The sequence below is a fragment of the Metopolophium dirhodum genome, chromosome 9 (assembly GCF_019925205.1).
Source record: "Metopolophium dirhodum isolate CAU chromosome 9, ASM1992520v1, whole genome shotgun sequence".
Classification (NCBI taxonomy): Eukaryota; Metazoa; Arthropoda; class Insecta; order Hemiptera; family Aphididae; genus Metopolophium; species Metopolophium dirhodum.
In genome coordinates, this window is record NC_083568.1 from 9,877,219 (window position 1) to 9,898,289 (window position 21,071).

Sequence of the window (21,071 nt, forward strand, 5' to 3'; positions counted from 1 at the left end):
TAGATATTTTTATTCGGCAGATATGATTCCCCCTCGAAATCGTAAAACGCCGGCCCTGATAGCGTGCTGTTGGCTTTGATATTGAGTGAATTGACTTATTATCCAACTATTAGGTAAGATTGTAAGAACATTATCCATGTTCTATTGGTCGGGTTTTCACGATATATTAATTTTTAAGCGAGTTATGAGTATGAAAGTATTGATATTTGAAAATGCTCATAGCTCACGCCTGTCACTTAAAAATCGAGAATAGTCAACTAAAACATAGAGAACTATCGAGACCACTGATAATGTTAGTACCACCTACCATAGGCGCAAAAAGGGTAGGGGGGGGGGGGAGTTAAGAATGTCGTACATTTTGATTTAAGCTTATTTAATATTATGAACTTTAGCCCTCCCAAATCGCTATTTGCGCCTGTGGTACCTACTCACTCTAAAATCAACAAAGCACTGGTGAAAAAAATTTGTATGTATTGTGTGAGGACAGAAATAACATATTAGGTGGGTACGTCTCCTCATTTAAAATTACCAGTAAGACTATCGATGTTATTTACAAGGATCATTACAAGAATTGAAAATCACCTAGATTCCCATATTTACATCAGCAAACATGCATTTAATACAAGTTGTTAATTAGATAATATCAAAAATACACTGCAGACATTTTTTTACAGTGTAAAAAATAATTTTCTAGTTAAAAATTCATTACAATTTTAATTTGAATACCGAAGTCTTAATGTTATTTTGTTAACAAAGTACATAAAATTAAAAAACACTTTAATCTCAAATTGCAATGGACAAAAATAATAATAAAAGCTTAGGTATTACCTTTATTTAAATATTTAATGTGTTGAGTAATAAAATGATTATTAAGATATGTATAACTTGTTCTTGAACAGAATAATGTTGACTTGTTAACATACTTATACTCTTTTTCAAAAGTGAACAATCACTATTTGTGCGTCGAGAATCACATCTTGGTCATTGGTTGTAGATTTGCAAGACTGACAAAAATCAGTCTGACGACTGATTATACTCTTTTAAAACAGAGTATAGATTCTCTAGACTTTGACTTGAGAAGAAATATGTAACACAAATATAACAAATTAAAGTATCATTTGTTAGACTGTTACAGTTAGGAAAGGTTTATAGATAAAATGAAAATAGTTTTTTTTCAATGAAGTTTTTTATTAATAGGCGATAATAACTATCGTTTTCCACCAACACGAGGAGCAGCCTTTTGTTGTACAGATTTTGTTTGCACTTTCTTGGGTTGTTTCTACAAAAATAAAATAAATGTTGAATAATAATCACAAATAATAAATTTAAATGTTACCTTCGTTTTCGATGGAGGTGGTGGAGGAGGCTTCTTAGCTGCCCTAGCAGCCTTCTTTTGGTCCTTAGCAACCCTAAAATTTTTTAATTTTATAATACACATTCATACCATGTTATATATTTTTATTGGCATAAATCATTGTCATTTAGGCATCATAGTAATAATATTTAATGTTTAATTGATTAAAAATTGAGCTTATTTAGATGTTTAAATAAATTAACTAATATTATATAATACAATTGTAAATACAATCAACATTGTTATACACTCATACTTTAACTATTTATGTTCATCTCGACATGTTTTTTTTCACTAAATCATGGTTAAAAGATAATTTATATAATATGCCTTTGTTGCGAGAGCTTTCAAATTTAATATCAAAGCTAAACACTATAAACAAGTATACATTTTATGAAGGTGAGGTTTATTAAAAACTTTCGTTTTATATTAAAGTAATAATAGTTTTAATACAAAAAACGGCAAAATTAATTAAAAATTTATCATTATATTTCAGTTGTAATTTATCTAACTAAAAAGTTGTTGGTAAATTTAGTTTTCTCGGTCTGGCAAACTTTTATAGCAATTTAAAATTCAGCATAATAAAGTTATTAGTGTATTAATTAATCAGAACTTTAATTTCCTTTGTTGATTAAGATGAGATGGATATAACAAATTACTGTATAAGAGTAGTCTTAAGAATTGTATGTTGAACTAAATATAATAGATTACCTACATGTTTATCTCAACAGGTACTTTTATTTTATCATTTTTAATGGATATATGAGTGTTTAAAAGATGTTATTTAGTGTACCCTTGCCAGTACGTTCAAACTTATGTAAAATCCAAACACGATAAACAAGGGAAAATGAAAATTAAGTTAGCAGGTATATAATATACAGGACAAATAGATATTTCTATATCATTATTATTTTTAGACATTAGCATTAATAATAAATTAAACATTGTATTGGAATCTTAATTTAAGCTAAGAACTATAATATGAATAACTCCATAAAACTGAAATAGCTGATGTTTATCTCGACAGGTACTTTCATTATATCATTTTAAATCGATATATGAGTGTTTAAAAGATATGTTATTTAGTGTACCCTTGCCAGTACGTTCAAACTTATGTAAAATCCAAACACGATAAACAAGGGAAAAATAAAATCAATTAGGCATACAAGATATATTATTATTTCTATTTACAATTATTATCATATTTATACGATTTTTAGCCATTAATAATAATAATAAACTAAACACATCATACTACAAAATTTAATTTACATGTTCAACTAAATACAACTAGACATATTTATGTTAATCTCGACAGGTACTTTCATTATATCATTTTTAATGGATATATGAGTGTTTAAAAGATGTTATTTAGTGTACCCTTGCCAGTACGTTCAAACTTATGTAAAATCCAAACACGATAAACAAGGGAAAAATCAAATCAATTAGGCATATAAGATATATAATTATTTCTATTTACAGTTATTGTCATATTTATATTATTTTTAGTCATTAATAATAATAATTAACTAAACATCATACTACAAAATTAAATTTAAACAATAAACTAAATAAAACTAAAAATATTTATGTTAATCTCGACAGGTACTTTCATTATATCATTTTTAATGGATATAAGAGTGTTTAAAAGATGTTAGTAATATACCCTTGCCAGTACGTTCAAACTTATGAAAAATCCAAACACGATAAACAAGGGAAAAATAAAATCAAGTTAAGAGGTATGTAATATATACGACAAATAGATATTTCTTTATCCCAAATCATTATTATTTTAAGACATTTTAGCATTAATAATAAATTAAACATTGTATTAGAATCTTAATTTAAGAGGACACTATACCCGCATGCGTTGTCTACGTCTTACAAATGTACAACATAACAAAAGTGTTTTGCATGGGATAGAACTATTCCCTCGGTATTTATAGTAGAATTACCAAAATAACACAACGCATAGGGAACAACTTTATCTGTGTCATGGCGTTTTTATTATTTGGATAACATAAATTAAATTGAAGTTATCAGTTTGAGAACATAAGGGTTTTTTTTTTTTCATTTAATTATTAAAAATTATTGGTAATAATGCTATCAAAAAAATTAAAATGCCAAAACACAGATAAAGTTGTTCCCTATGTGTTGTGAAATTTTGGTACTACTACTATAAATTAAACAGTTTTATGCTATGTTGTACAATTGTAAGACGGAGACAACGCATGCCAGTATAGCATCCTCTTAAGCTAAGAACTATAATATGAATAACTCCATAAAACTGAAATAGCTGATGTTTATCTCGACAGGTACTTTCATTATATCATTTTTAATCGATATATGAGTGTTTAAAAGATATTATTTAGTGTACCCTTGCCAGTACGTTCAAACTTATGTAAAATCCAAACACGATAAACAAGGGAAAAATCAAATCAATTAGGCATATAAGATATATTATTATTTCTATTTACAATTATTATCATAATTATACTATTTTTAGCCATTAATAATAATAATTAACTTAACATCATACTACAAAATTTAATATAAACGATACTAAATAAAACTGAAAATATTTATGTTTATCTCAACAGGTACTTTCATTATATAATTTTTAATGGATATACGAGTGTTTAAAAGATGTTTAAAATACCCTTGCCAGTACGTTCAAACTTATGTAAAATTAAAACCCGATGAACAAGGGTTTAAATTGTAATTTACCTTTAAAAACCAAAATGAAAATTTTTCTGTTAAAATTATTAAGAGGATGCTACCCATGCATTGTTGTCTCCGTCTTACACACGTACAACATAGCAAATGTTTGTTTACTAGTTTCAATAGTGTGTAATTATTTTTATATTAGAGTGATTTGACTTATTATAAATTTTTGAGATAATAACATTATCTGTGCTTAAGTGTTGGCTTTTATTCGCTATTTTAATTTTCAAGCGAGATATGAACATTTAAAATTTTTGATATTTCACATACCCATATCTTGCTTGAAAATAGAAATTTTTAAAAATCACCAACGCATAAGCACAGATAATGTTCTTACCTAAAAATTTTATAATATGTCAATTCGCTCTAGTACAAAAACTAACAGCACACTATTGAAACTAGTGAACGACAATTTGCTATGTCGTGTGTGTTAAAGACGGAGACAACAAATGTATGGGTAGGGTCCTCTTAAGGTCTAATTTTCTAATATTATCTTAGTACCACAAATTAAGATATACAGGATGCTGAACGACAGCCCGTTATCAGTATTTTTGTGAAGTCGAAAGTTTCAGGTTCCCAAATTAAGTTATGGCGAAATCCTTAACTAATTTTGTATGATTACGACCATCGAGTATCGCAATCAACATGATGATAATTTTTATGATACAGATACGTAAAAATTATAAATCTTAGTAGATGGTAGCACTGTCTTAGTTCATTAAACGCTACTGTGGTAAAAAGCGCTACAAGTCATTCTGGATTTTTGGAAACTTCCGTCTTCACCTGATAAGCTCTCGTTCAGCATCCTGTATATCTTAATTCGTGCTTAGTACTGTGTAAAAATAACATTTACAAAGTTGGAAAATAGCTGACGACATTATTATATATACCCCTTCATAGATGATTTCTCATCATGCTAAAATTCAAGATAGCAAATACTCGAAATAAAAAAATAATCATAAGGATTTAAATATTTTAACTTAACTAAACTATTTACCCTTCATGCATGGTTTCTCATCATGTGAAAATTCAAGATAGCAAATACTCGAAATAAAAAAATAATCATAAGGATTTAAATATTTTAACTTAACTAAACTATTTACCCTTCATGCATGGTTTCTCATCATGTTAAAATTCAAGATAGCAAATACTCGAAATAAAAAAATAATCATAAGGATTTATATTACATGTAAACATAAACAAATTTATAAAAAATAAGTATCCTTCATAGATGGGTTCTCATCATTATAAGCTCAAGATAGCAAATACTCGAATTAAAATATAATCATAAGGATAGTGTTATTTTAATGAAATAAAATAAAACAAAAATAAATTGTTTGATTGAATATTAAATAATATCTGTTGTTAGTCAGTTGACAATATAATAAAAAATGTCATAGCAATATAAATGTTTATTGATTTCAATAATTTAAGCGTCTTAACCCAACACCATATACTAGGTTAAGAGAATATATTATATTGTGTATGTTAATGTTTTCTCAGTATTGAATTCAATATCAGAATAATCAATAGTAGCAAATACTTAATAAATAATCACAGAAAACTTGTTAGAATAATTTACACTGTGTTTTAAGTATATTTATTATATGCGCAATCTCTCATAAATGGTTTTTCATCATATCTTAGATTCAAGATAGCAAATACTCGAATTAAAGAATAATAATCATAAAGATTTAACATAATCAAGATATTCAAGAAAAATTAGATATGTATCAACAAGGAATCGTTACATACACTCATATCGAAGTCCGAGTCCGATACAGGTTATATCACACTACGTACCTATAATTTATTCCTTATATATTTCTATTTTTTCAATTTGAAATTCAAATACTCAAATTCAAAAAATAATGATAGGAGATAGTTAAAACTTAAAAAAATCAGTATTAGCCATATTCAATACAATTATTTCCTCAGTCATGATTTCTAATCATTACCATTGTTCAATAGTAGCAAATACATATTAATGATAATCACTGGACAAATACTAAAATTGAATAAATTCAACTTAAAAGTCAATAATATAAGATAGGTGCTTTTTTATTATTATTTCCTCAGTCATGATTTCTAATCATTACCATTGTTCAATAGTAGCAAATACTTATTAATGATAATCACTGGAAATAAAATAGGTAGGTGCAAATACAATGATGGGTATACCTACCAAGGTATCTAATAAAATTTATTATAAAAATAAAAAATTGGCCTATTAAAGATTATTGTACATCTCGACAGGTACTTTCATTATATCATTTAAATTCGATATATGAGTGTTTAAAAGATGTTGTTTGATATACCCTCACCAGTACGTTTAGATTTAATTTAAGATCCAAACACGATAAACAAGGGATATTTTTCAATTAAAAATATATTTGAGTTAGATGACAAATTGATAAAGGTACATTCAACTGGGAAAAATGTTTTAAAATAAATTATGTGAATCTATAAAAAATATTATCTTACTTGATGGCAATATCTCGTTGAGCTTTTCTCATCTCAGGTTTCATGTTCCTCTTAGCCAAAATATCAGTGAGGGATGCACCGACAATAGCACGTTGGAATTTTTGAGTTCTCCTGGTCTTCTTTTTGGTCGTTTCTTCTTCTTGACCTTTGCGATGCTTGCGTCTGAATAACATCAAACGAAAATAAGATAAATATACCCATATAATAAGAAGACAACAATCAACAATTGCTTACCTGTACAATATCGTCCATGTCACTTTACGGGGGTTCCTCTTCATTAAGTGAGCGCGTTCGCATTTTGAATCGAGGAAAGTGAATGTCTAGGTATAACAAGGCAGTATTATTTACGCGGAACAAAAGTCACTTTTCTACAGCGTGAAGTCGGAAAGCGCAATGAGAAACGGTAAGTACACAAATTCGACAAAAAAACTCACCTTTCCGTCGGCTTTGATCATGGTTTTGCCATGTCCTGGGTAGATTTTGTACCCGCTGTAGGCGCAGAGTCCGATCCTTTAAGTAAAAAAACAAAAATTAATGAAAACCAGACATCAACCATTAGAGTAGGATAGATTGGCGGTATATTCGAAAGCGATATTTCGACGTCCATGATAGTCAGACGAGCGAAAAATTAGGTAATTACGTGGCACCAAGTAACGCTAAAAGCATTTGTCAAGTTGAAAAAATTGGAAATTGGTAAGGAAGCAGGATTAATGTGGATAAAACTTACTTCATTTTGACAAATTTATGAGAACTCCAACTATCGGTAAGAAGAAAATGATTATCGACTCAGCATACAAGTGTTGTAGCTCGGCAATCGGCACTGCAAAATGCATTGGTCGGGCATGAAGTTGGTTACGTGATACAGTGTCGCCAACGTGGAAAACTCTTGGTGTTGGACCCATAATAATTATTTGGTAGGTGGATTAGATGACATTTTGTAAATTTAATTAATTATTTTTTTGTGAATGTTCAGACGGATTCATCAAAAATATTATGAAAGTTCAAACGCATTAAAGAAGAAAATTATTGACATACACACATATGATTCAACATAATTTTAAAATGTTGTGCATTTCTTTTCAATCTGATAAAAAAATAATATTCGATAAACATTAATGACATTAATGTTGTGTACTTGCATAAATGCGTAATTGGCAAAATGGCAATTGCGTTCTTAGTAGCTTCTTCCAGTATTTAATATTTTGATTTTTTGAATTTCGATTGCGATAATTGAATAATTGTATTAATTGTAATGTATTAGGCATTAGCATCATGAAGGCACGAGTGTAGAGTTTCTTTATAAGTCTGATCTTTATTCTTAGATCGTATTGATGTCTTCAGTTTAAATCGTCCCTTTTTACATATTATGTTGAATTATCCATACTGCTTAAATGATAACACCCACGTGGCCACGGGTTAGTGGTTCTGTGTAGTACTAATTACTTAGTAACTAGTAATTTGTGTGAAATACTTAATATGACGAAATAAAGTTCTAGGTGTACAGGGTACACCATTTAAAAATCTACTTGGTACATATTTTAATTTTAAAAGTATTGAAATGTATATTTTAAAATTTTTTTAATAGGGCTCCTATAAGATTAAAGAAATAATTTTTAATAATTTTTATGTTTGTAAAATATTAAATAGTGCATTTTTAAGAATCTTTGGCTTTGTCGATTTTATCAGTACATTTTCTAGAATACACATTCAACCTCAGTTGTCAAATAGATACAACATAGATAAAGCTATTTTTTAGGAATATTTATCTGATTATGCTATTGAAGAAATATTAAAATGAATTGTTGGAATGGCTAATTAAGCAAAACATTATTAAAACATTTTTTATATTGTGTTGTATTCCTAAATATTCTCTAAAATATTTTTTTCTTCGAATTTTAGTCATGAATTGTAACGATTACCCGTGTTCAAGTACATAGACTAAAATCAAATATGTAAATCATACAATTCTGACATCCGTGTAAAATTGTAAATATATAATTATAAGTTATATTATTCAAATTTTAACACAATTAAATCATTTTTACAAAAATAAATCCTTTCACTGAAAAATAAATTATCTAGATATTATAAAATATATGACTAGGTATATATATATTTTAAAGTTTCACAAAGGATCTTCAATGCAAACAGTCATATTAAATATTCAGATATTAAGAAAAATAATAATAATATATATAGTATATATAGTATAAATATAAATAGTACTGTATTTTTGTAATTGTTATAAGTTTATACCAACATTTTATTTGAAAATGCTTTCGTCAAAACAAATTTATTTTTACTTTATTTTAAAATATTATATTTAGTTCTTAAATTATGTACATAATAAATAAAATAAATGTACATGCAGTATCACCAATGGATGGTTTCTCTGTTCACACTACCCGATAAGCAAGCTTTCAAATCAAAGTGGATTGATATCTATCACCATGCCCCAAATCCTTAAAAATTAATTTACAGATGACACCATAGGATTATACCTTTCTTAATTAAGAGAATGTGGTACCCGCATATGTTGTCTCAGTCTTACAAATGTAAAACATAGCAAAAACTGTTTTGTGCGGAAAAATTTTACTCCCTTTGTATTTGTTAAGGAATTACCAAAATGCATAGGGAAGAATATTATCTGTTAGTGGCGGATCCAGGGCTAATATTTTTTTTTTTTTTGGGGGGGGGGGCAAAAGTACAAAAAATGGCTATACAATTGGCTAAACATAGTGCAAAACAAAGGAAACTACGGCGATTGGGGGGAGCAAATGCCCCCTTTGCCCCCCTCTGGATCTGCCACTGTTATCTGTGACGTAGCGAGCACATGTACATATGTTGTTCATTTGTAAGACGGAGACAATACATGCGGGTACACCACCACGTCCTCTTAATAAAATTAAAAATATAAAAAAATAAATGTGGCTTATATTTTTATTTTATTTATATTGTATTTATACTATTTCAAGAATATTATTCCCTCTATAGTATATATTATTATCAGGACAGACTCAATCAAAAATGGAGCACTAGGCAAAATCAAATTTTGCCGTCCCTAATAATATAATATTATCAGTGTTTTGAAAATGCCGCCCTAGGTGTGGGCCTATGTCGCCTACCCCTTGAGCTGGGCCTGATTATTATTATTATTATTATGCTATACTTATTTAACCAGTCACAATGAATCAAATCGCCTATTTATATTTAATGTTATTGTTAAGAGGATTACATTTGAATGTTACTGTTACAAAACTATTTGTATTTTGTACTGAACTGTTCAATTTCAGATATATACAGAATAAGAATAAATATTAACATATGTAAATACTTTACTGCTAAGTAAGTTTTAATCGAACCAATTGAAATAATGAAACAATAATGGGAATGAGTTAGATATAACAACTATAATATACACAGGTCAACTAGGGGACAGATTACTGCTAGCATCACTTCCTGAATCATTGTTTTCATCATCACTGTTTTCTAAATCATTTTTGTCATCACCTCCGTTTTCAGATGTTGTTTTCTGATCATCTTTAGCCCATTCGATCCTCGGTACTGCACACTTGGGACATAATTCCAAGGTGCTTGAACATTGATGGCACATGGTGTGGTAAGCTTCTTTGACAGTCTTATTATGACATTTGTTGCAGTTCTTGGCTGCTTTCAGCATCTTATATTTTTTGTACTTGATCTTCCATTCCAATATGTCTTTACATCTAGGGCAAACACTGTGAACTTGTATGGAATTCATACGTTTGGTACGTACATTTGTGTCGTGGAGGTTATTTTTGAACGCAAACCGATTTTGATGTTTTTGTGGTCGAATGCGTGCTGCATTCCCTTTCTGGCTACTCATGGCGCCTACTAAAATTTAAATAAAATAAAAGGCGGTAAGTACAATGTGAATTAGGTAAGTTGAGAATTCAAACTCGAATACCTTTAGTATAGATTTAAATAGTCCAATAATATTTTTCAGTTATTTCCGAGTAGTGACTTCTGTATTTTGTACTAAAAGTAAAGTACAAACACTCGTAATAGTTATAATTATACTGATTACTGACGAAATATATTGTTGAAAGCACACCGTAGGTTTGAAGATACTATTTTTTTTTTTATAGATATTAATATATTATGATAAGGAAACTATTTAACTAGAGATAAGCGACTCGTTGAAAACAAAAAGCCACATTAAGCGCTTTTAGTGTCGTTCTTTTGAACTATGTATAACAAAAAAAGACGGATGCTGTTGCCTACCTGCATGCCTTAGATCTCCGGTTAGGTTAGATATACAGGACTGGTCATGACAATGTTGGAGAGGGGGGGGGGGGTTGACTACGTAATGTATAGTACAACCGGCAGAGTACAGGGGGATATTTTACTTTTAGCATTACTAGCGCTGTCTTAGTGGATACTTATGGAACTAGAAATTTATATGATGTGTTAACTTAATTTTAACTTAACCGTCTTAACCTAAGACCTAACCTCATTATTCATTATTTCATTAATGCCCAGCCTTGCCTACCTATACACAAAATTATTAAATTTTGCTGTAACATTCTACACAAGTTAGTGTAGGTACCCATACAAAAATTATAAATTATAATATATTTGGCATAAATTTACTTTAGCTACCCACCATTTTTTTTTTTGAAACATACGTACCTAATGGCGTAGCCAGGATTTTTCAAGGGGGGGGGGGAAGTTTAAGTAAAAATTAAACTTAGTTTTTTACAGTTTTCGTTATATTTGTTACCCAATTGAACTATTCAAAAACAAAGTTCAGTTGTGAACTTGTGAATGTACAATATTATATATTATAAACACATCAATATGAAAATAAATACATTATTATTTGTACAGGTAATAAAATTATACATTACAAATCAAATCCTAATAATATTATGAACATAACTAGGTATAATATTTACTATTTATCTACATCAAACGTATTCTTCTTGTTTTTATGGCTAATTTATTCAAAACGTCTTCCGGCTGTAATATTATTTCTCTATAAATATTCAAAAGTGCCAAACCATTTAATCTATTTTCGAAAGTCGTGTTCCGTAAATAAGTCTTCAATCGTTTCAATGTAGAAAAAGACCTTTCACTACTGGCAGTAGTAACTGGAAGGGTTGCTAAGATTTTAATTAATTTAAAAGTTGATGGGAAAATCGTTTCATTACATTCTTGAAGAGCGTCGAGGGCATTTTTTGGAAAAACTTGTGTCTGTACAAATTTTTGTTGCCATGTTTTTATTTCTCTGACTACAGCTAATTTACCGCAATCCAAATCATATTGGTACATTTCGATAAGTTGTTTTATATTATCATCATCAAATTTGCCATTTGAAGAAGGTTAAAGACATGTAAAATTTTTTTTTATCTTATTATATTTGTATATTCGTAATTACAAATTTGCAGATTTTTATTTTTTCACAGTATCACCATAGATAATATAAGAATTTTATTCTTATATCATCTATGAGTATCACACAACCAAAAATAATAGATAACAATAGTCTCACTTTTGAATATAAATATCGTGATATTATAAATTATAAGCCAAGAGTTTTATCAAATATTGTCATAATTCACAACCATAAATAATATCTTTAGTCGTGGTCATAACCACAGTGTTGTTGGAAACCCGTGCAGATAGTATTATTCAAAATATAATATTATTATTATTATTATAATTATTATCAATCAGGTTGCTGGACGAGGTTCTCGGAATATTCAGAAACGTCTTATGTCATATATTTTTATAGATAGAAGGTACTAGAATTAATAAAATATACAATAGTCAATAATATAAATAATATTATATGTGGCAAGACAATGGGGGGGTTAAATACCCCCCTTTTTTATGCCACTGTACGTACTACGTACCTATATCAACAAGTTAAGACCTAAGAACGATGGTGTAAAAAAAAATTCAATTTGAAAACAAGTCCAGGGATGTTAACCACGGAGGGTGTGTATGCGTGCTTTTAATAATTTTGTTTTAACTCCGATAGTCCGATGTCCACCCAATGTGGTTTTATATAACATTAGATAACAAGTCGAGGGAAGTTTTCGATTTTAATTATTGTTTTAGCGACTGACCACGACAGTTGTGTTGTGTATATGAAAATTTAAAATAGTTAAATTAATGTATGTTTTAATTTGCAAAATTACATAATATTTAAAGTATAGTATCTGTTTATATTTAGTTTCTTCAACATGCCTCATGATCTATTTTCGAATAAACCATGATTTTTTTAATTGAAGAATTTTTAATTTAGAATTAAATACACGACCAACTATAGTCAGTTACTTATTTGTATAAGTAGCTATCACAAAAACCTCAAACAAATATTTAATAATTATAATATTATTTGCCCGTTTTCCTAATAATAGATTATTGGTAAAAAAAATTGTTGACACCGTTCTTAAAATATGAAAATTATGACGCCGAGGGCAGTTGCTCCCTGTAAAACACGACTCTGATTTAATGTTCAAATGTTGACAAAATTTATCAAAATCTCGAAAATGTTCTTATTATTTTGTAGTTAAAAAATTATAAAATGTTCAATTTTTATAGCTGAGAGTTGAAAATGTAAAACAAGGATTCTCATACATAGTTCCTAACCAAAAAATCTAAAAAAATATAAAAACAGTTATTTTAATGTAATTAAAAAATATTATTACTTGAGATTTTTAGCGTACATTATTATATTGTATACACTATACAGTATTTATTGGCAAAAATAACTTAACCTACTGTAGAACTAATTGTTTAATTGTAAAATAAATTACTTTAATCACATATCATATTATAATTTACTTAGTAATATTTTAAGCTGAAAGACCGTCTCCGCTGGGAATCGTTTTTTGTTTACAATGATTATTGAATTCAAATTTAGCACATCCATTACAGTGACTCTCTAAACACCGAAATTACAGCAGAGTGTTCCCCACTTACCAGATTTTATTTTATTTAATTTTATGAATATACTATATACTAATATACTCACTTATTAAGTACTTTCATGAATACATGTTTATTATTTAAGTATCATGTCTAAGACACTGAACACTTGTTGCCTCTGCTCCTCACCTTTCTATAAACAACTTAACTGTGTAGCAGGTTTTGACATAAATCACGTGTGTTCTGAATTAATTTCATCAAACTTTCATAACAGGTTAGGTTAAAATTTAGCTAATTACATAAAGCACACGTTTCTGCCTGCCATAAACAACATTATTCAATTTGACATCCTCTAAAATCTTGATGTATCATCTAGTATGTTGGATATTTTATTTTAACATAATAACTATAAGATGGGAATTACATATATTGTATGCATAATTTGTAAATATAATATTATGTTCATTGTTCATACTATCAAAAATGTAACAGTATTGCAAGATTAAATGTACAGTCAATGTGTTAATAGAAAAACATTGAATTAAAAATTACAAGACAAATAATAACAAACTATTTAAAAACAAAAATTTATTCTTTAATTTTTGGTATTTATATTTGACAAAAGTAATATTTTGCTTGTTCAAAATGCATTATTTATGTACATTAACACTTTGTAATTTTAACACATAGAAAAGAAAATGTTTAATGTTCGTTATAACTTTCAATAAATTAAAAAGGAAAAAAATACATCTGTAGAAAATTATTATAATATACATATATTATTATTCTAAATACCCAACTAGAATACTAACAATATCATCATTATCTATTAGTTTGTTTATACCATACACAACTAGTTAAATTATTTTGATTCTAGCCAGTTCTGTTTAAATTTAATTTAGCAAAACCAATAATTGTATTAAGTCAATTATGTCCATTCTCATATTATATATATTATTATGGTAACAAAAGGAAAAAAAATTATCGTAAACAACAACAAATTGACTAAAAAAATTTGCCACAAAAATCGAATATCCAAAATTCCAAACACTAAGAAACATAATGGACCCACAAGTCTCAGTAACGAGTGTCTGTCATTTCAAGTACACTATCACAAATCTAATTAAACATTGCGGCCATATTATAGGTACATGTTGAATAATAGCGCTGCCGTACGAAACGGCATTAAAAGCTTTCTGAACAAAATATATAAGTTTCCCGACAAAACGTTAATTTTAAAAAGAAAAAAGAAAAGTAGGCCAAAGAGTACATATTATAAATATTTTGTTTCGATTTTTAAATTTAACAATAACGAATGCCCAGGATTAGTAATAAATGCAAGTTTAGAAATAATTAATTTAAGTAATGCATACATAAAATGATGATTATGACTCTCTCTTGATGTGTTCACAGTGATGGTGGTTGTTTGTTATTTTATCTCACGTGAGTTCCTCAACGACCCTCTTCCTCCCCTTGACCCCACTTACTTAATCGGTTATAGTATAAAATGTATAGGAATCCACTGCACGAGAAGAAGCACCCAACAATCGTCAGTCTTTGACGTTCTGCTGCACCAAGTGCCCTGCGAAGTTGTTTTTGCCGTTTAACTGGTGGCTCGCCCCGTTGCGTTTGCCCCGGGCCATGTTGCCAAAACACACGGACGAACTGGTGCTGACACCCGAGTCTGAAGACTTTTCACTGGAAGTACACGAGTTCGGTTTGGTGGCGGCGGCAGTGGCAGAGGAGTTGGTGGTGTCGCCGCCGAAGTGCTGGCGTTCGTCTGTGGATTTAGGTGCCTTTTTACTGTACTCGGGCGATGATAGGGCCGCGTCGTTACCGTTGTTGGCCGAGAAACGCGGTTTTGGCGTCGGCTTTGACTTGGTGACGTCGGCGCCCGGGACGATTGCGCGCTGACCGTGGGCAGCTTCCTGAGAGTCGTCGCAGCTTGGATCCGTTTTATTCTCCTCGGTGCTGCTAGAATCGTCTTCGGGCGCTGTCGACCAGAAAATAATAATAATAATAATGATAAAACAATATTAATAAACCTTCAGCATACAACAACATCGATGATAAACGTTAAACATCCACTCGACTCGACCTGTAGTCGATAATAAATGCGTGGCGAACGGCTGGATATTATTACAAACTAAATTATATTATATACTCACACTGATAGTCATGCATGACCTGGACGGCTGCCAATATTTTCGCTCTCTGTTCCGGCGCCATTATGCCCATGTAGTCTAGGTCCGTTTCGCGTATTTCACAAAACGACTGCAAGTCCCCAAAACCGTTCATCGCGAATACGGACATTTGTTCCTGCGCGGGTCCAATAGCACATAATACATATTATATTATAAATAGATATATTATACTACTATTACTAGGTTAGTAAAAATGTGGTTTAATATTATAATGTCGAAGAGTACCACATTAAATCCAAATGTATAGATCGATAGACAAAAAATAAGAAACATTGCACTCACCTCCATGCCTATGGTCCGCAGGAGCTGAAGCAACGACTTGGGCCTGTGTTTCGCGTTCTGTTTGCTCTTTTCAAGCCCGTTGCTTTCGTTCACCAACGGTTGGACTTTGCCAAACTTGAACGTGCCTATTCTATCACAGCCTTTGACCATCCCCTTCCAGATGCCGCTGGCATTCATGGTGGTCACCAATATCACGTCACCTTTCTAAACGATAAACATAAACAACAAACAGGATTAGTCATTTCGAAAGACACGAAGGTTTCGAGGGTAATTCGTACGTTAAATTTCAACGCGTCTTTGTCATAAGGGTTCGGGCTGCTGTTAGCCATGGCACGTGCCAATGCCAACACTTGTACTTTCTGCGTCCCGTCGCAAGAAGTCGGTGATTCTTCTGAGCTCTGCGACGCTGCTCCCATTAACGCTTGGGCGCCTAAATATACATACAAACCACAAAATGCATGTATGTTTTGCAGTGTTAGGTAAGCAAGTTAATCCTAACTAATAAGTAACTGAGATGAGTAGTCGATAAACGCAAGGAGTGAGGTGGGGTAAAAGATAATTTTTATTTTACTATATTGTGAAGAGATTTAGATTTTTGTATCAAAGTGTTTTTTGTCGATAAAAATTAAATTTTTCACACTTTTTAGAAGTTACTTTTAGAATTATTAAAAAAATTAATTTGGATTATTGGCCTAGAGCCACGTTTCCCAAACTTTTCTTACACCGGACCCCTTAATGTATAGTAAATATGATTGCGGACCCCGTAATAAAAATAACCTAACAATAATAAATAACAATTATTCGCGGACCCCCACCTTCGGTATATATGCCGACCTCTTCGGGTCTACGGACCACAGTTTGGGAAACGCTGCAATCGAGTATAGTAAGTACTAGACTGAATATTACATATATTATATTATACATGATGTAAAACCATTAGGTGTTAAGGATTATTATCCTTAGTAGTTAGTACACAAAGTTAAATATTTCTGAAACTATTCGTTCAAGTTTTGGTTATTTGCATTACAATTTTTAAAAAAAATCAGGTTATTAACATTTTATTATAAAAATAGTTTTAATAAATACATAATTTAAGGATAAAAGGATGAAAGGAGTGGGTGAGCATTTCTGGCAATTCACCTTGTATAACTTGTGTGTGTGTGTGTGTGTGTGTGTGGGTTAAAAATAACTTACTAGAAGTGCTCGGCAGACTCTCAGCAGAACTATGATGACGGTTAGGTCTCTGGTTTTGTTTTAGTTGTTTTGAGGACGTTTTGGATCTGTGGTGGTGTTGCCTTTTACTGTGACGCTAAAAAAACAACGTGTTTTTATTGTTAAGCACAGAAAACCGATGACAGACAGCGGCAACACTTACAGGCGATTGCAAAAATGAGTCATCCTGATCGGCGTAGTCTGAACTGTGTCCCGGCGAAACCGCGGTGTCCATTCCCTATACAAAAATAAAAATAATGAACATTAACCGAAGTCGCTAATAATTATTACCCAATTGACAGGCGCTTACGTTCATTCTGAGTCTGTGGTAAAGTTCCTGGTCGTAGTCCGATCGGTTGGTCTCTACGGATAACGATGACATCCTAGAACTGTATAAAAACAATATGACGTTTAAATATCGGTAAAATGGAGTTTTTTCATTAATAAATTTAATTTCATCAACAATTTAAGCAGAAAGATTTTTAAAAATATAAATAAAATAAATAAAAATATATAATATATTTAAATGAGCTTTTTTCAACAGTATCTTATCTAAATGTGTAATTTATGTCAGTAAATTGTGATTTTCTAATAGAAAACAGATGAATATTGAAAAACCGTATTAAATATATTCACGTGTCACGGTCTCACAGAGATACTTTGGGTGATACGGGACTTGAAGGACATAATGTACATTTGTTTTTGCAAATTCTTTTTTATTTTGGGCGAATATTGTCTACGATAATTATGACACGCGTTAGGTTCGGGTGAACTAAAAATGACAGTCTGCTACACCGCGCACCGTCGGTTTGACTTTTCCGTACTTGGTAATGTTAAAAGGTCACAGCATATTATAAAATATTATTGTATAATATGTATATACATATAACTGTAGCGAAAACTCTATACGCACTTTGAAGTTTGAACTTATTGCTGGTACACGCTAAATGGTGTGGTTTTTTGACAGCACGTTCAATGATATTTTGGATTTGCGGAACGAAGGTTAAACAACTTAAATAGTTTGACAACTTAAACTTCACCAAATTCATAATGAAATAATACAATAATGAAGTATGGAAAATGGATGGTCTTATAATGATGCATCGAATTTAAATAGTGTAGTTACCAAACTTATTTACGTTTATAAGATTATAAACAACGCTATAACGCTTTAATGAAAAAAAATTGTTTTAGGTACTTTGATGTATAAAATGTATGATTTACAATATTAGAAACAGTATTAATCTCTTCTATAAATAAAATACAAAATAACAGAATTTAATATATTTTACAACAATATATTTACTTAATTTATTGTATAATATACTGACAGGCTACTTTTCACATTAAATATATTGTAGTAATTAATATGCTGTATTATCTATAGATAATATTTAAATATACGTTCAAGTACCCTATGCGTACATCTAAATATCTGTGACCCCAAGCATCCGGAAATACATGGTGCCATAGCCCTCGGTAAATCCTGTTCCTTTGCCCGCGATTGTCTGATAAAAAGTCGTTAACCTAAACGTATTATCACGGTAGGTATTATAAAACGTCTCTTTTAAAATAAAAGCTAGGATTCCAAGTAAAAAAAATCTAATTAAGTACAATGGTTTTTAAGTAAAATATTTAACTGTAAATAGACTCCGTATACTTTATTTAAAAACAAAATAAAAATATTAAAAGCCCCAATTTTAACTTTGAATTTGTATTGTATTCTTAAATTTTCATGTAGATATAATTTATCAAACTGTAAAATTTTTAAAGAAATGCATAGTAACAAAAAAAATTATAGAAATTATTAATGTTTAACTAATAACTATAAGCAAAAATAGACAAAATCAAATATTATTTACTATATATTTTAGCAATAAGTTAGTTACTTTAATTATAGGTAACAACTAACATACATTAAGTAGGTACGAATAATGTTGGAATCAACCAATGTTTTAGTGGAATTCAGAGAAGATTGTATTTTATATTTTATGGACAAAACAATTCATTCTTAAATTGGAGTCTGGTACAAATTTTCGTTCTTTGAACTGTCGTAAGTTATCAGAACTCTCATTATTTTTATTTGAAAATGCGACCAATATTAGTTAGCACACACCATTATTCACAAATTTTTTCACTAAAAATAATTATTTTTATAATGGAATAAAAGTCTCTTTATCTTCAATCGTTAAAGTTCGAATTAAAAGTTTTTAATATGAATGCAGTATTATACATATATAGTATTTTATGAGTCAGGTTTATAATTCATCTTAAATAATTATAATAATTTTAAGATGAATAATGAAATAAAATACTTTTTATGATTAAAATAAAAGTGGTTATCGGTTTATTAAGAATATTATCTCGGTGACAAATGTATTTTACTTTGAAATGAAATATAAAATTTAACTTAAATTGAATATTTTAAACGTAGTCTAATTTTAAAAATAATTTTGAGCTTAAGACGTATTTTATTAAACATAAAAATTTTCAGGAGTATAGAATAATGAAGTTGAATTTGAACCCACATTTGTCATTATTATAGCAAGTATACATTTTGCAAATGGCTGATTTATTGGAAATAAGCCGTAGATTGTATTTTATACTTGACGTTTAACATAATGTTACACAACAATTAATTATTCAATAGGTATTTCAATGTACTGATTGTGTCTGAGCAGTTAAAAAAATAATATAAATTGTAATTTATTAAAATTATTATTTATAAAATATAATAATAACCTCGGCTATCAGAATCGATTTTCAAAAACATTGATTCAACATAATTTATTCATATCAAATTTGAAATTACATCACACCCATTAAAATACCTATAATCTATACATATACCCATAAAACAATGTCTACCCAAAATAGTAATGACGGGCCTGCGCCTGAAGTGTGTTAAGTTTGTTTTTTGCTTTCATGATTTTAAACGTTAACAAATAAGTGCTAAAAACACCGTAGTTCGTAAAAAATAAATTTTATCTTAGGACCGGTGACGGTAGAAAATCTCTAGGGATGGAGAGGCACTATAATTATGTTTAAAAAATTATACAGGTAGACTAAATATAATATAGATGGCACATTATTGCGACGTATAGGGATGGTACATATAATTATAAATTAGAGAACAGAGTGACGTGGTGCAGGGTAGTCCATGTCGGAGTGGGTATATATGTATATATATATAAAGGTTCGATATGAATATAGATTGCAGTCTCGTTGTCGGGCAGGAAAAAAACGGGTTTCGCTAAAGCCCGGAATTGTCGGCATATTGTCGCACGCAGGCTGCAGTATTACGACTAATTATTGTTGATGTTGTTTTCTCTAATGCACGTTAATAATATTATATACACCACAATTCCGTGTTGGCTGCAGCTGTAACGCGTCGGGAGTTCAAACTACCGATTTACAAATTATACTATTATAATACAGACTCATTCGATAAAATACACGTATTAAGACAATATTAAGTAGGAGTGTAGGACCGACAGCATTGCGTAATATAGAATAACCGCTGCAGAAAGTGGGTCTATGTATGAAATTATATTATTATTGTCGAGTAAATCCAAACATTTAAGTCTTAAGAGTCAGATTATAACTGCAAGGTGACGTGATTATTTAAAAGGTAAACACTATCGTTTTACAGAAAAGTACTTACTAACATTATGGTAATATTTTTTTACATACCTAATTTAAAATCATTACTAAAGAACATTTAACAAAAAAATATTCAAATTTTGAATGAATAGTTAATTAGTTATAACTTATAAGTTATAGTACTTATAGTACTATCTATTATACGTATTATATTATTAAGACGAGCGGAGTGAAGTGACACAAGCATATAAATTACCCATCAAAATAATGGGTCCACTTTTCCACTCACC

General features: G+C 29.8%; 3 protein-coding genes across 3 annotated transcripts in view; all 3 read right to left on the bottom strand.

The window, feature by feature from the left end:
- Positions 1–1,166: 1,166 nt before the first annotated feature.
- Positions 1,167–7,445, bottom strand: LOC132951691 (large ribosomal subunit protein eL24). Its single transcript, XM_061023566.1, has 6 exons — positions 7,290–7,445; positions 6,997–7,072; positions 6,797–6,882; positions 6,563–6,724; positions 1,337–1,409; positions 1,167–1,279 (listed from the first exon to the last, which is right to left on the bottom strand). Exons 1-6 carry the CDS (start codon positions 7,292–7,294, stop codon positions 1,208–1,210), a joined length of 474 nt encoding a protein of 157 aa, XP_060879549.1. The 5' UTR covers positions 7,295–7,445; the 3' UTR covers positions 1,167–1,207.
- Positions 7,446–9,885: 2,440 nt separating this feature from the next.
- LOC132951692 (uncharacterized protein C9orf85 homolog) lies at positions 9,886–10,841 on the bottom strand. The gene is made up of 2 exons (XM_061023567.1): positions 10,509–10,841; positions 9,886–10,435 (listed from the first exon to the last, which is right to left on the bottom strand). The coding sequence occupies exon 2, from the start codon at positions 10,425–10,427 to the stop codon at positions 9,987–9,989; it is 441 nt and encodes a 146-aa protein (XP_060879550.1). The 5' UTR covers positions 10,428–10,435; positions 10,509–10,841; the 3' UTR covers positions 9,886–9,986.
- Positions 10,842–14,896: 4,055 nt separating this feature from the next.
- Positions 14,897–21,071, bottom strand: part of LOC132951620 (uncharacterized) — a 94,853-nt gene continuing 88,678 nt past the window's right edge. The window contains exons 9-15 of the mRNA XM_061023433.1: positions 17,489–17,567; positions 17,342–17,416; positions 17,161–17,275; positions 16,245–16,396; positions 15,967–16,170; positions 15,649–15,799; positions 14,897–15,473 (exon numbers count right to left, since the gene is read on the bottom strand). Coding sequence (XP_060879416.1) covers positions 15,031–15,473; positions 15,649–15,799; positions 15,967–16,170; positions 16,245–16,396; positions 17,161–17,275; positions 17,342–17,416; positions 17,489–17,567 — 1,219 coding nt within the window. The 3' untranslated portion in view covers positions 14,897–15,030. The remainder of the gene's footprint in view (positions 15,474–15,648; positions 15,800–15,966; positions 16,171–16,244; positions 16,397–17,160; positions 17,276–17,341; positions 17,417–17,488; positions 17,568–21,071) is intronic.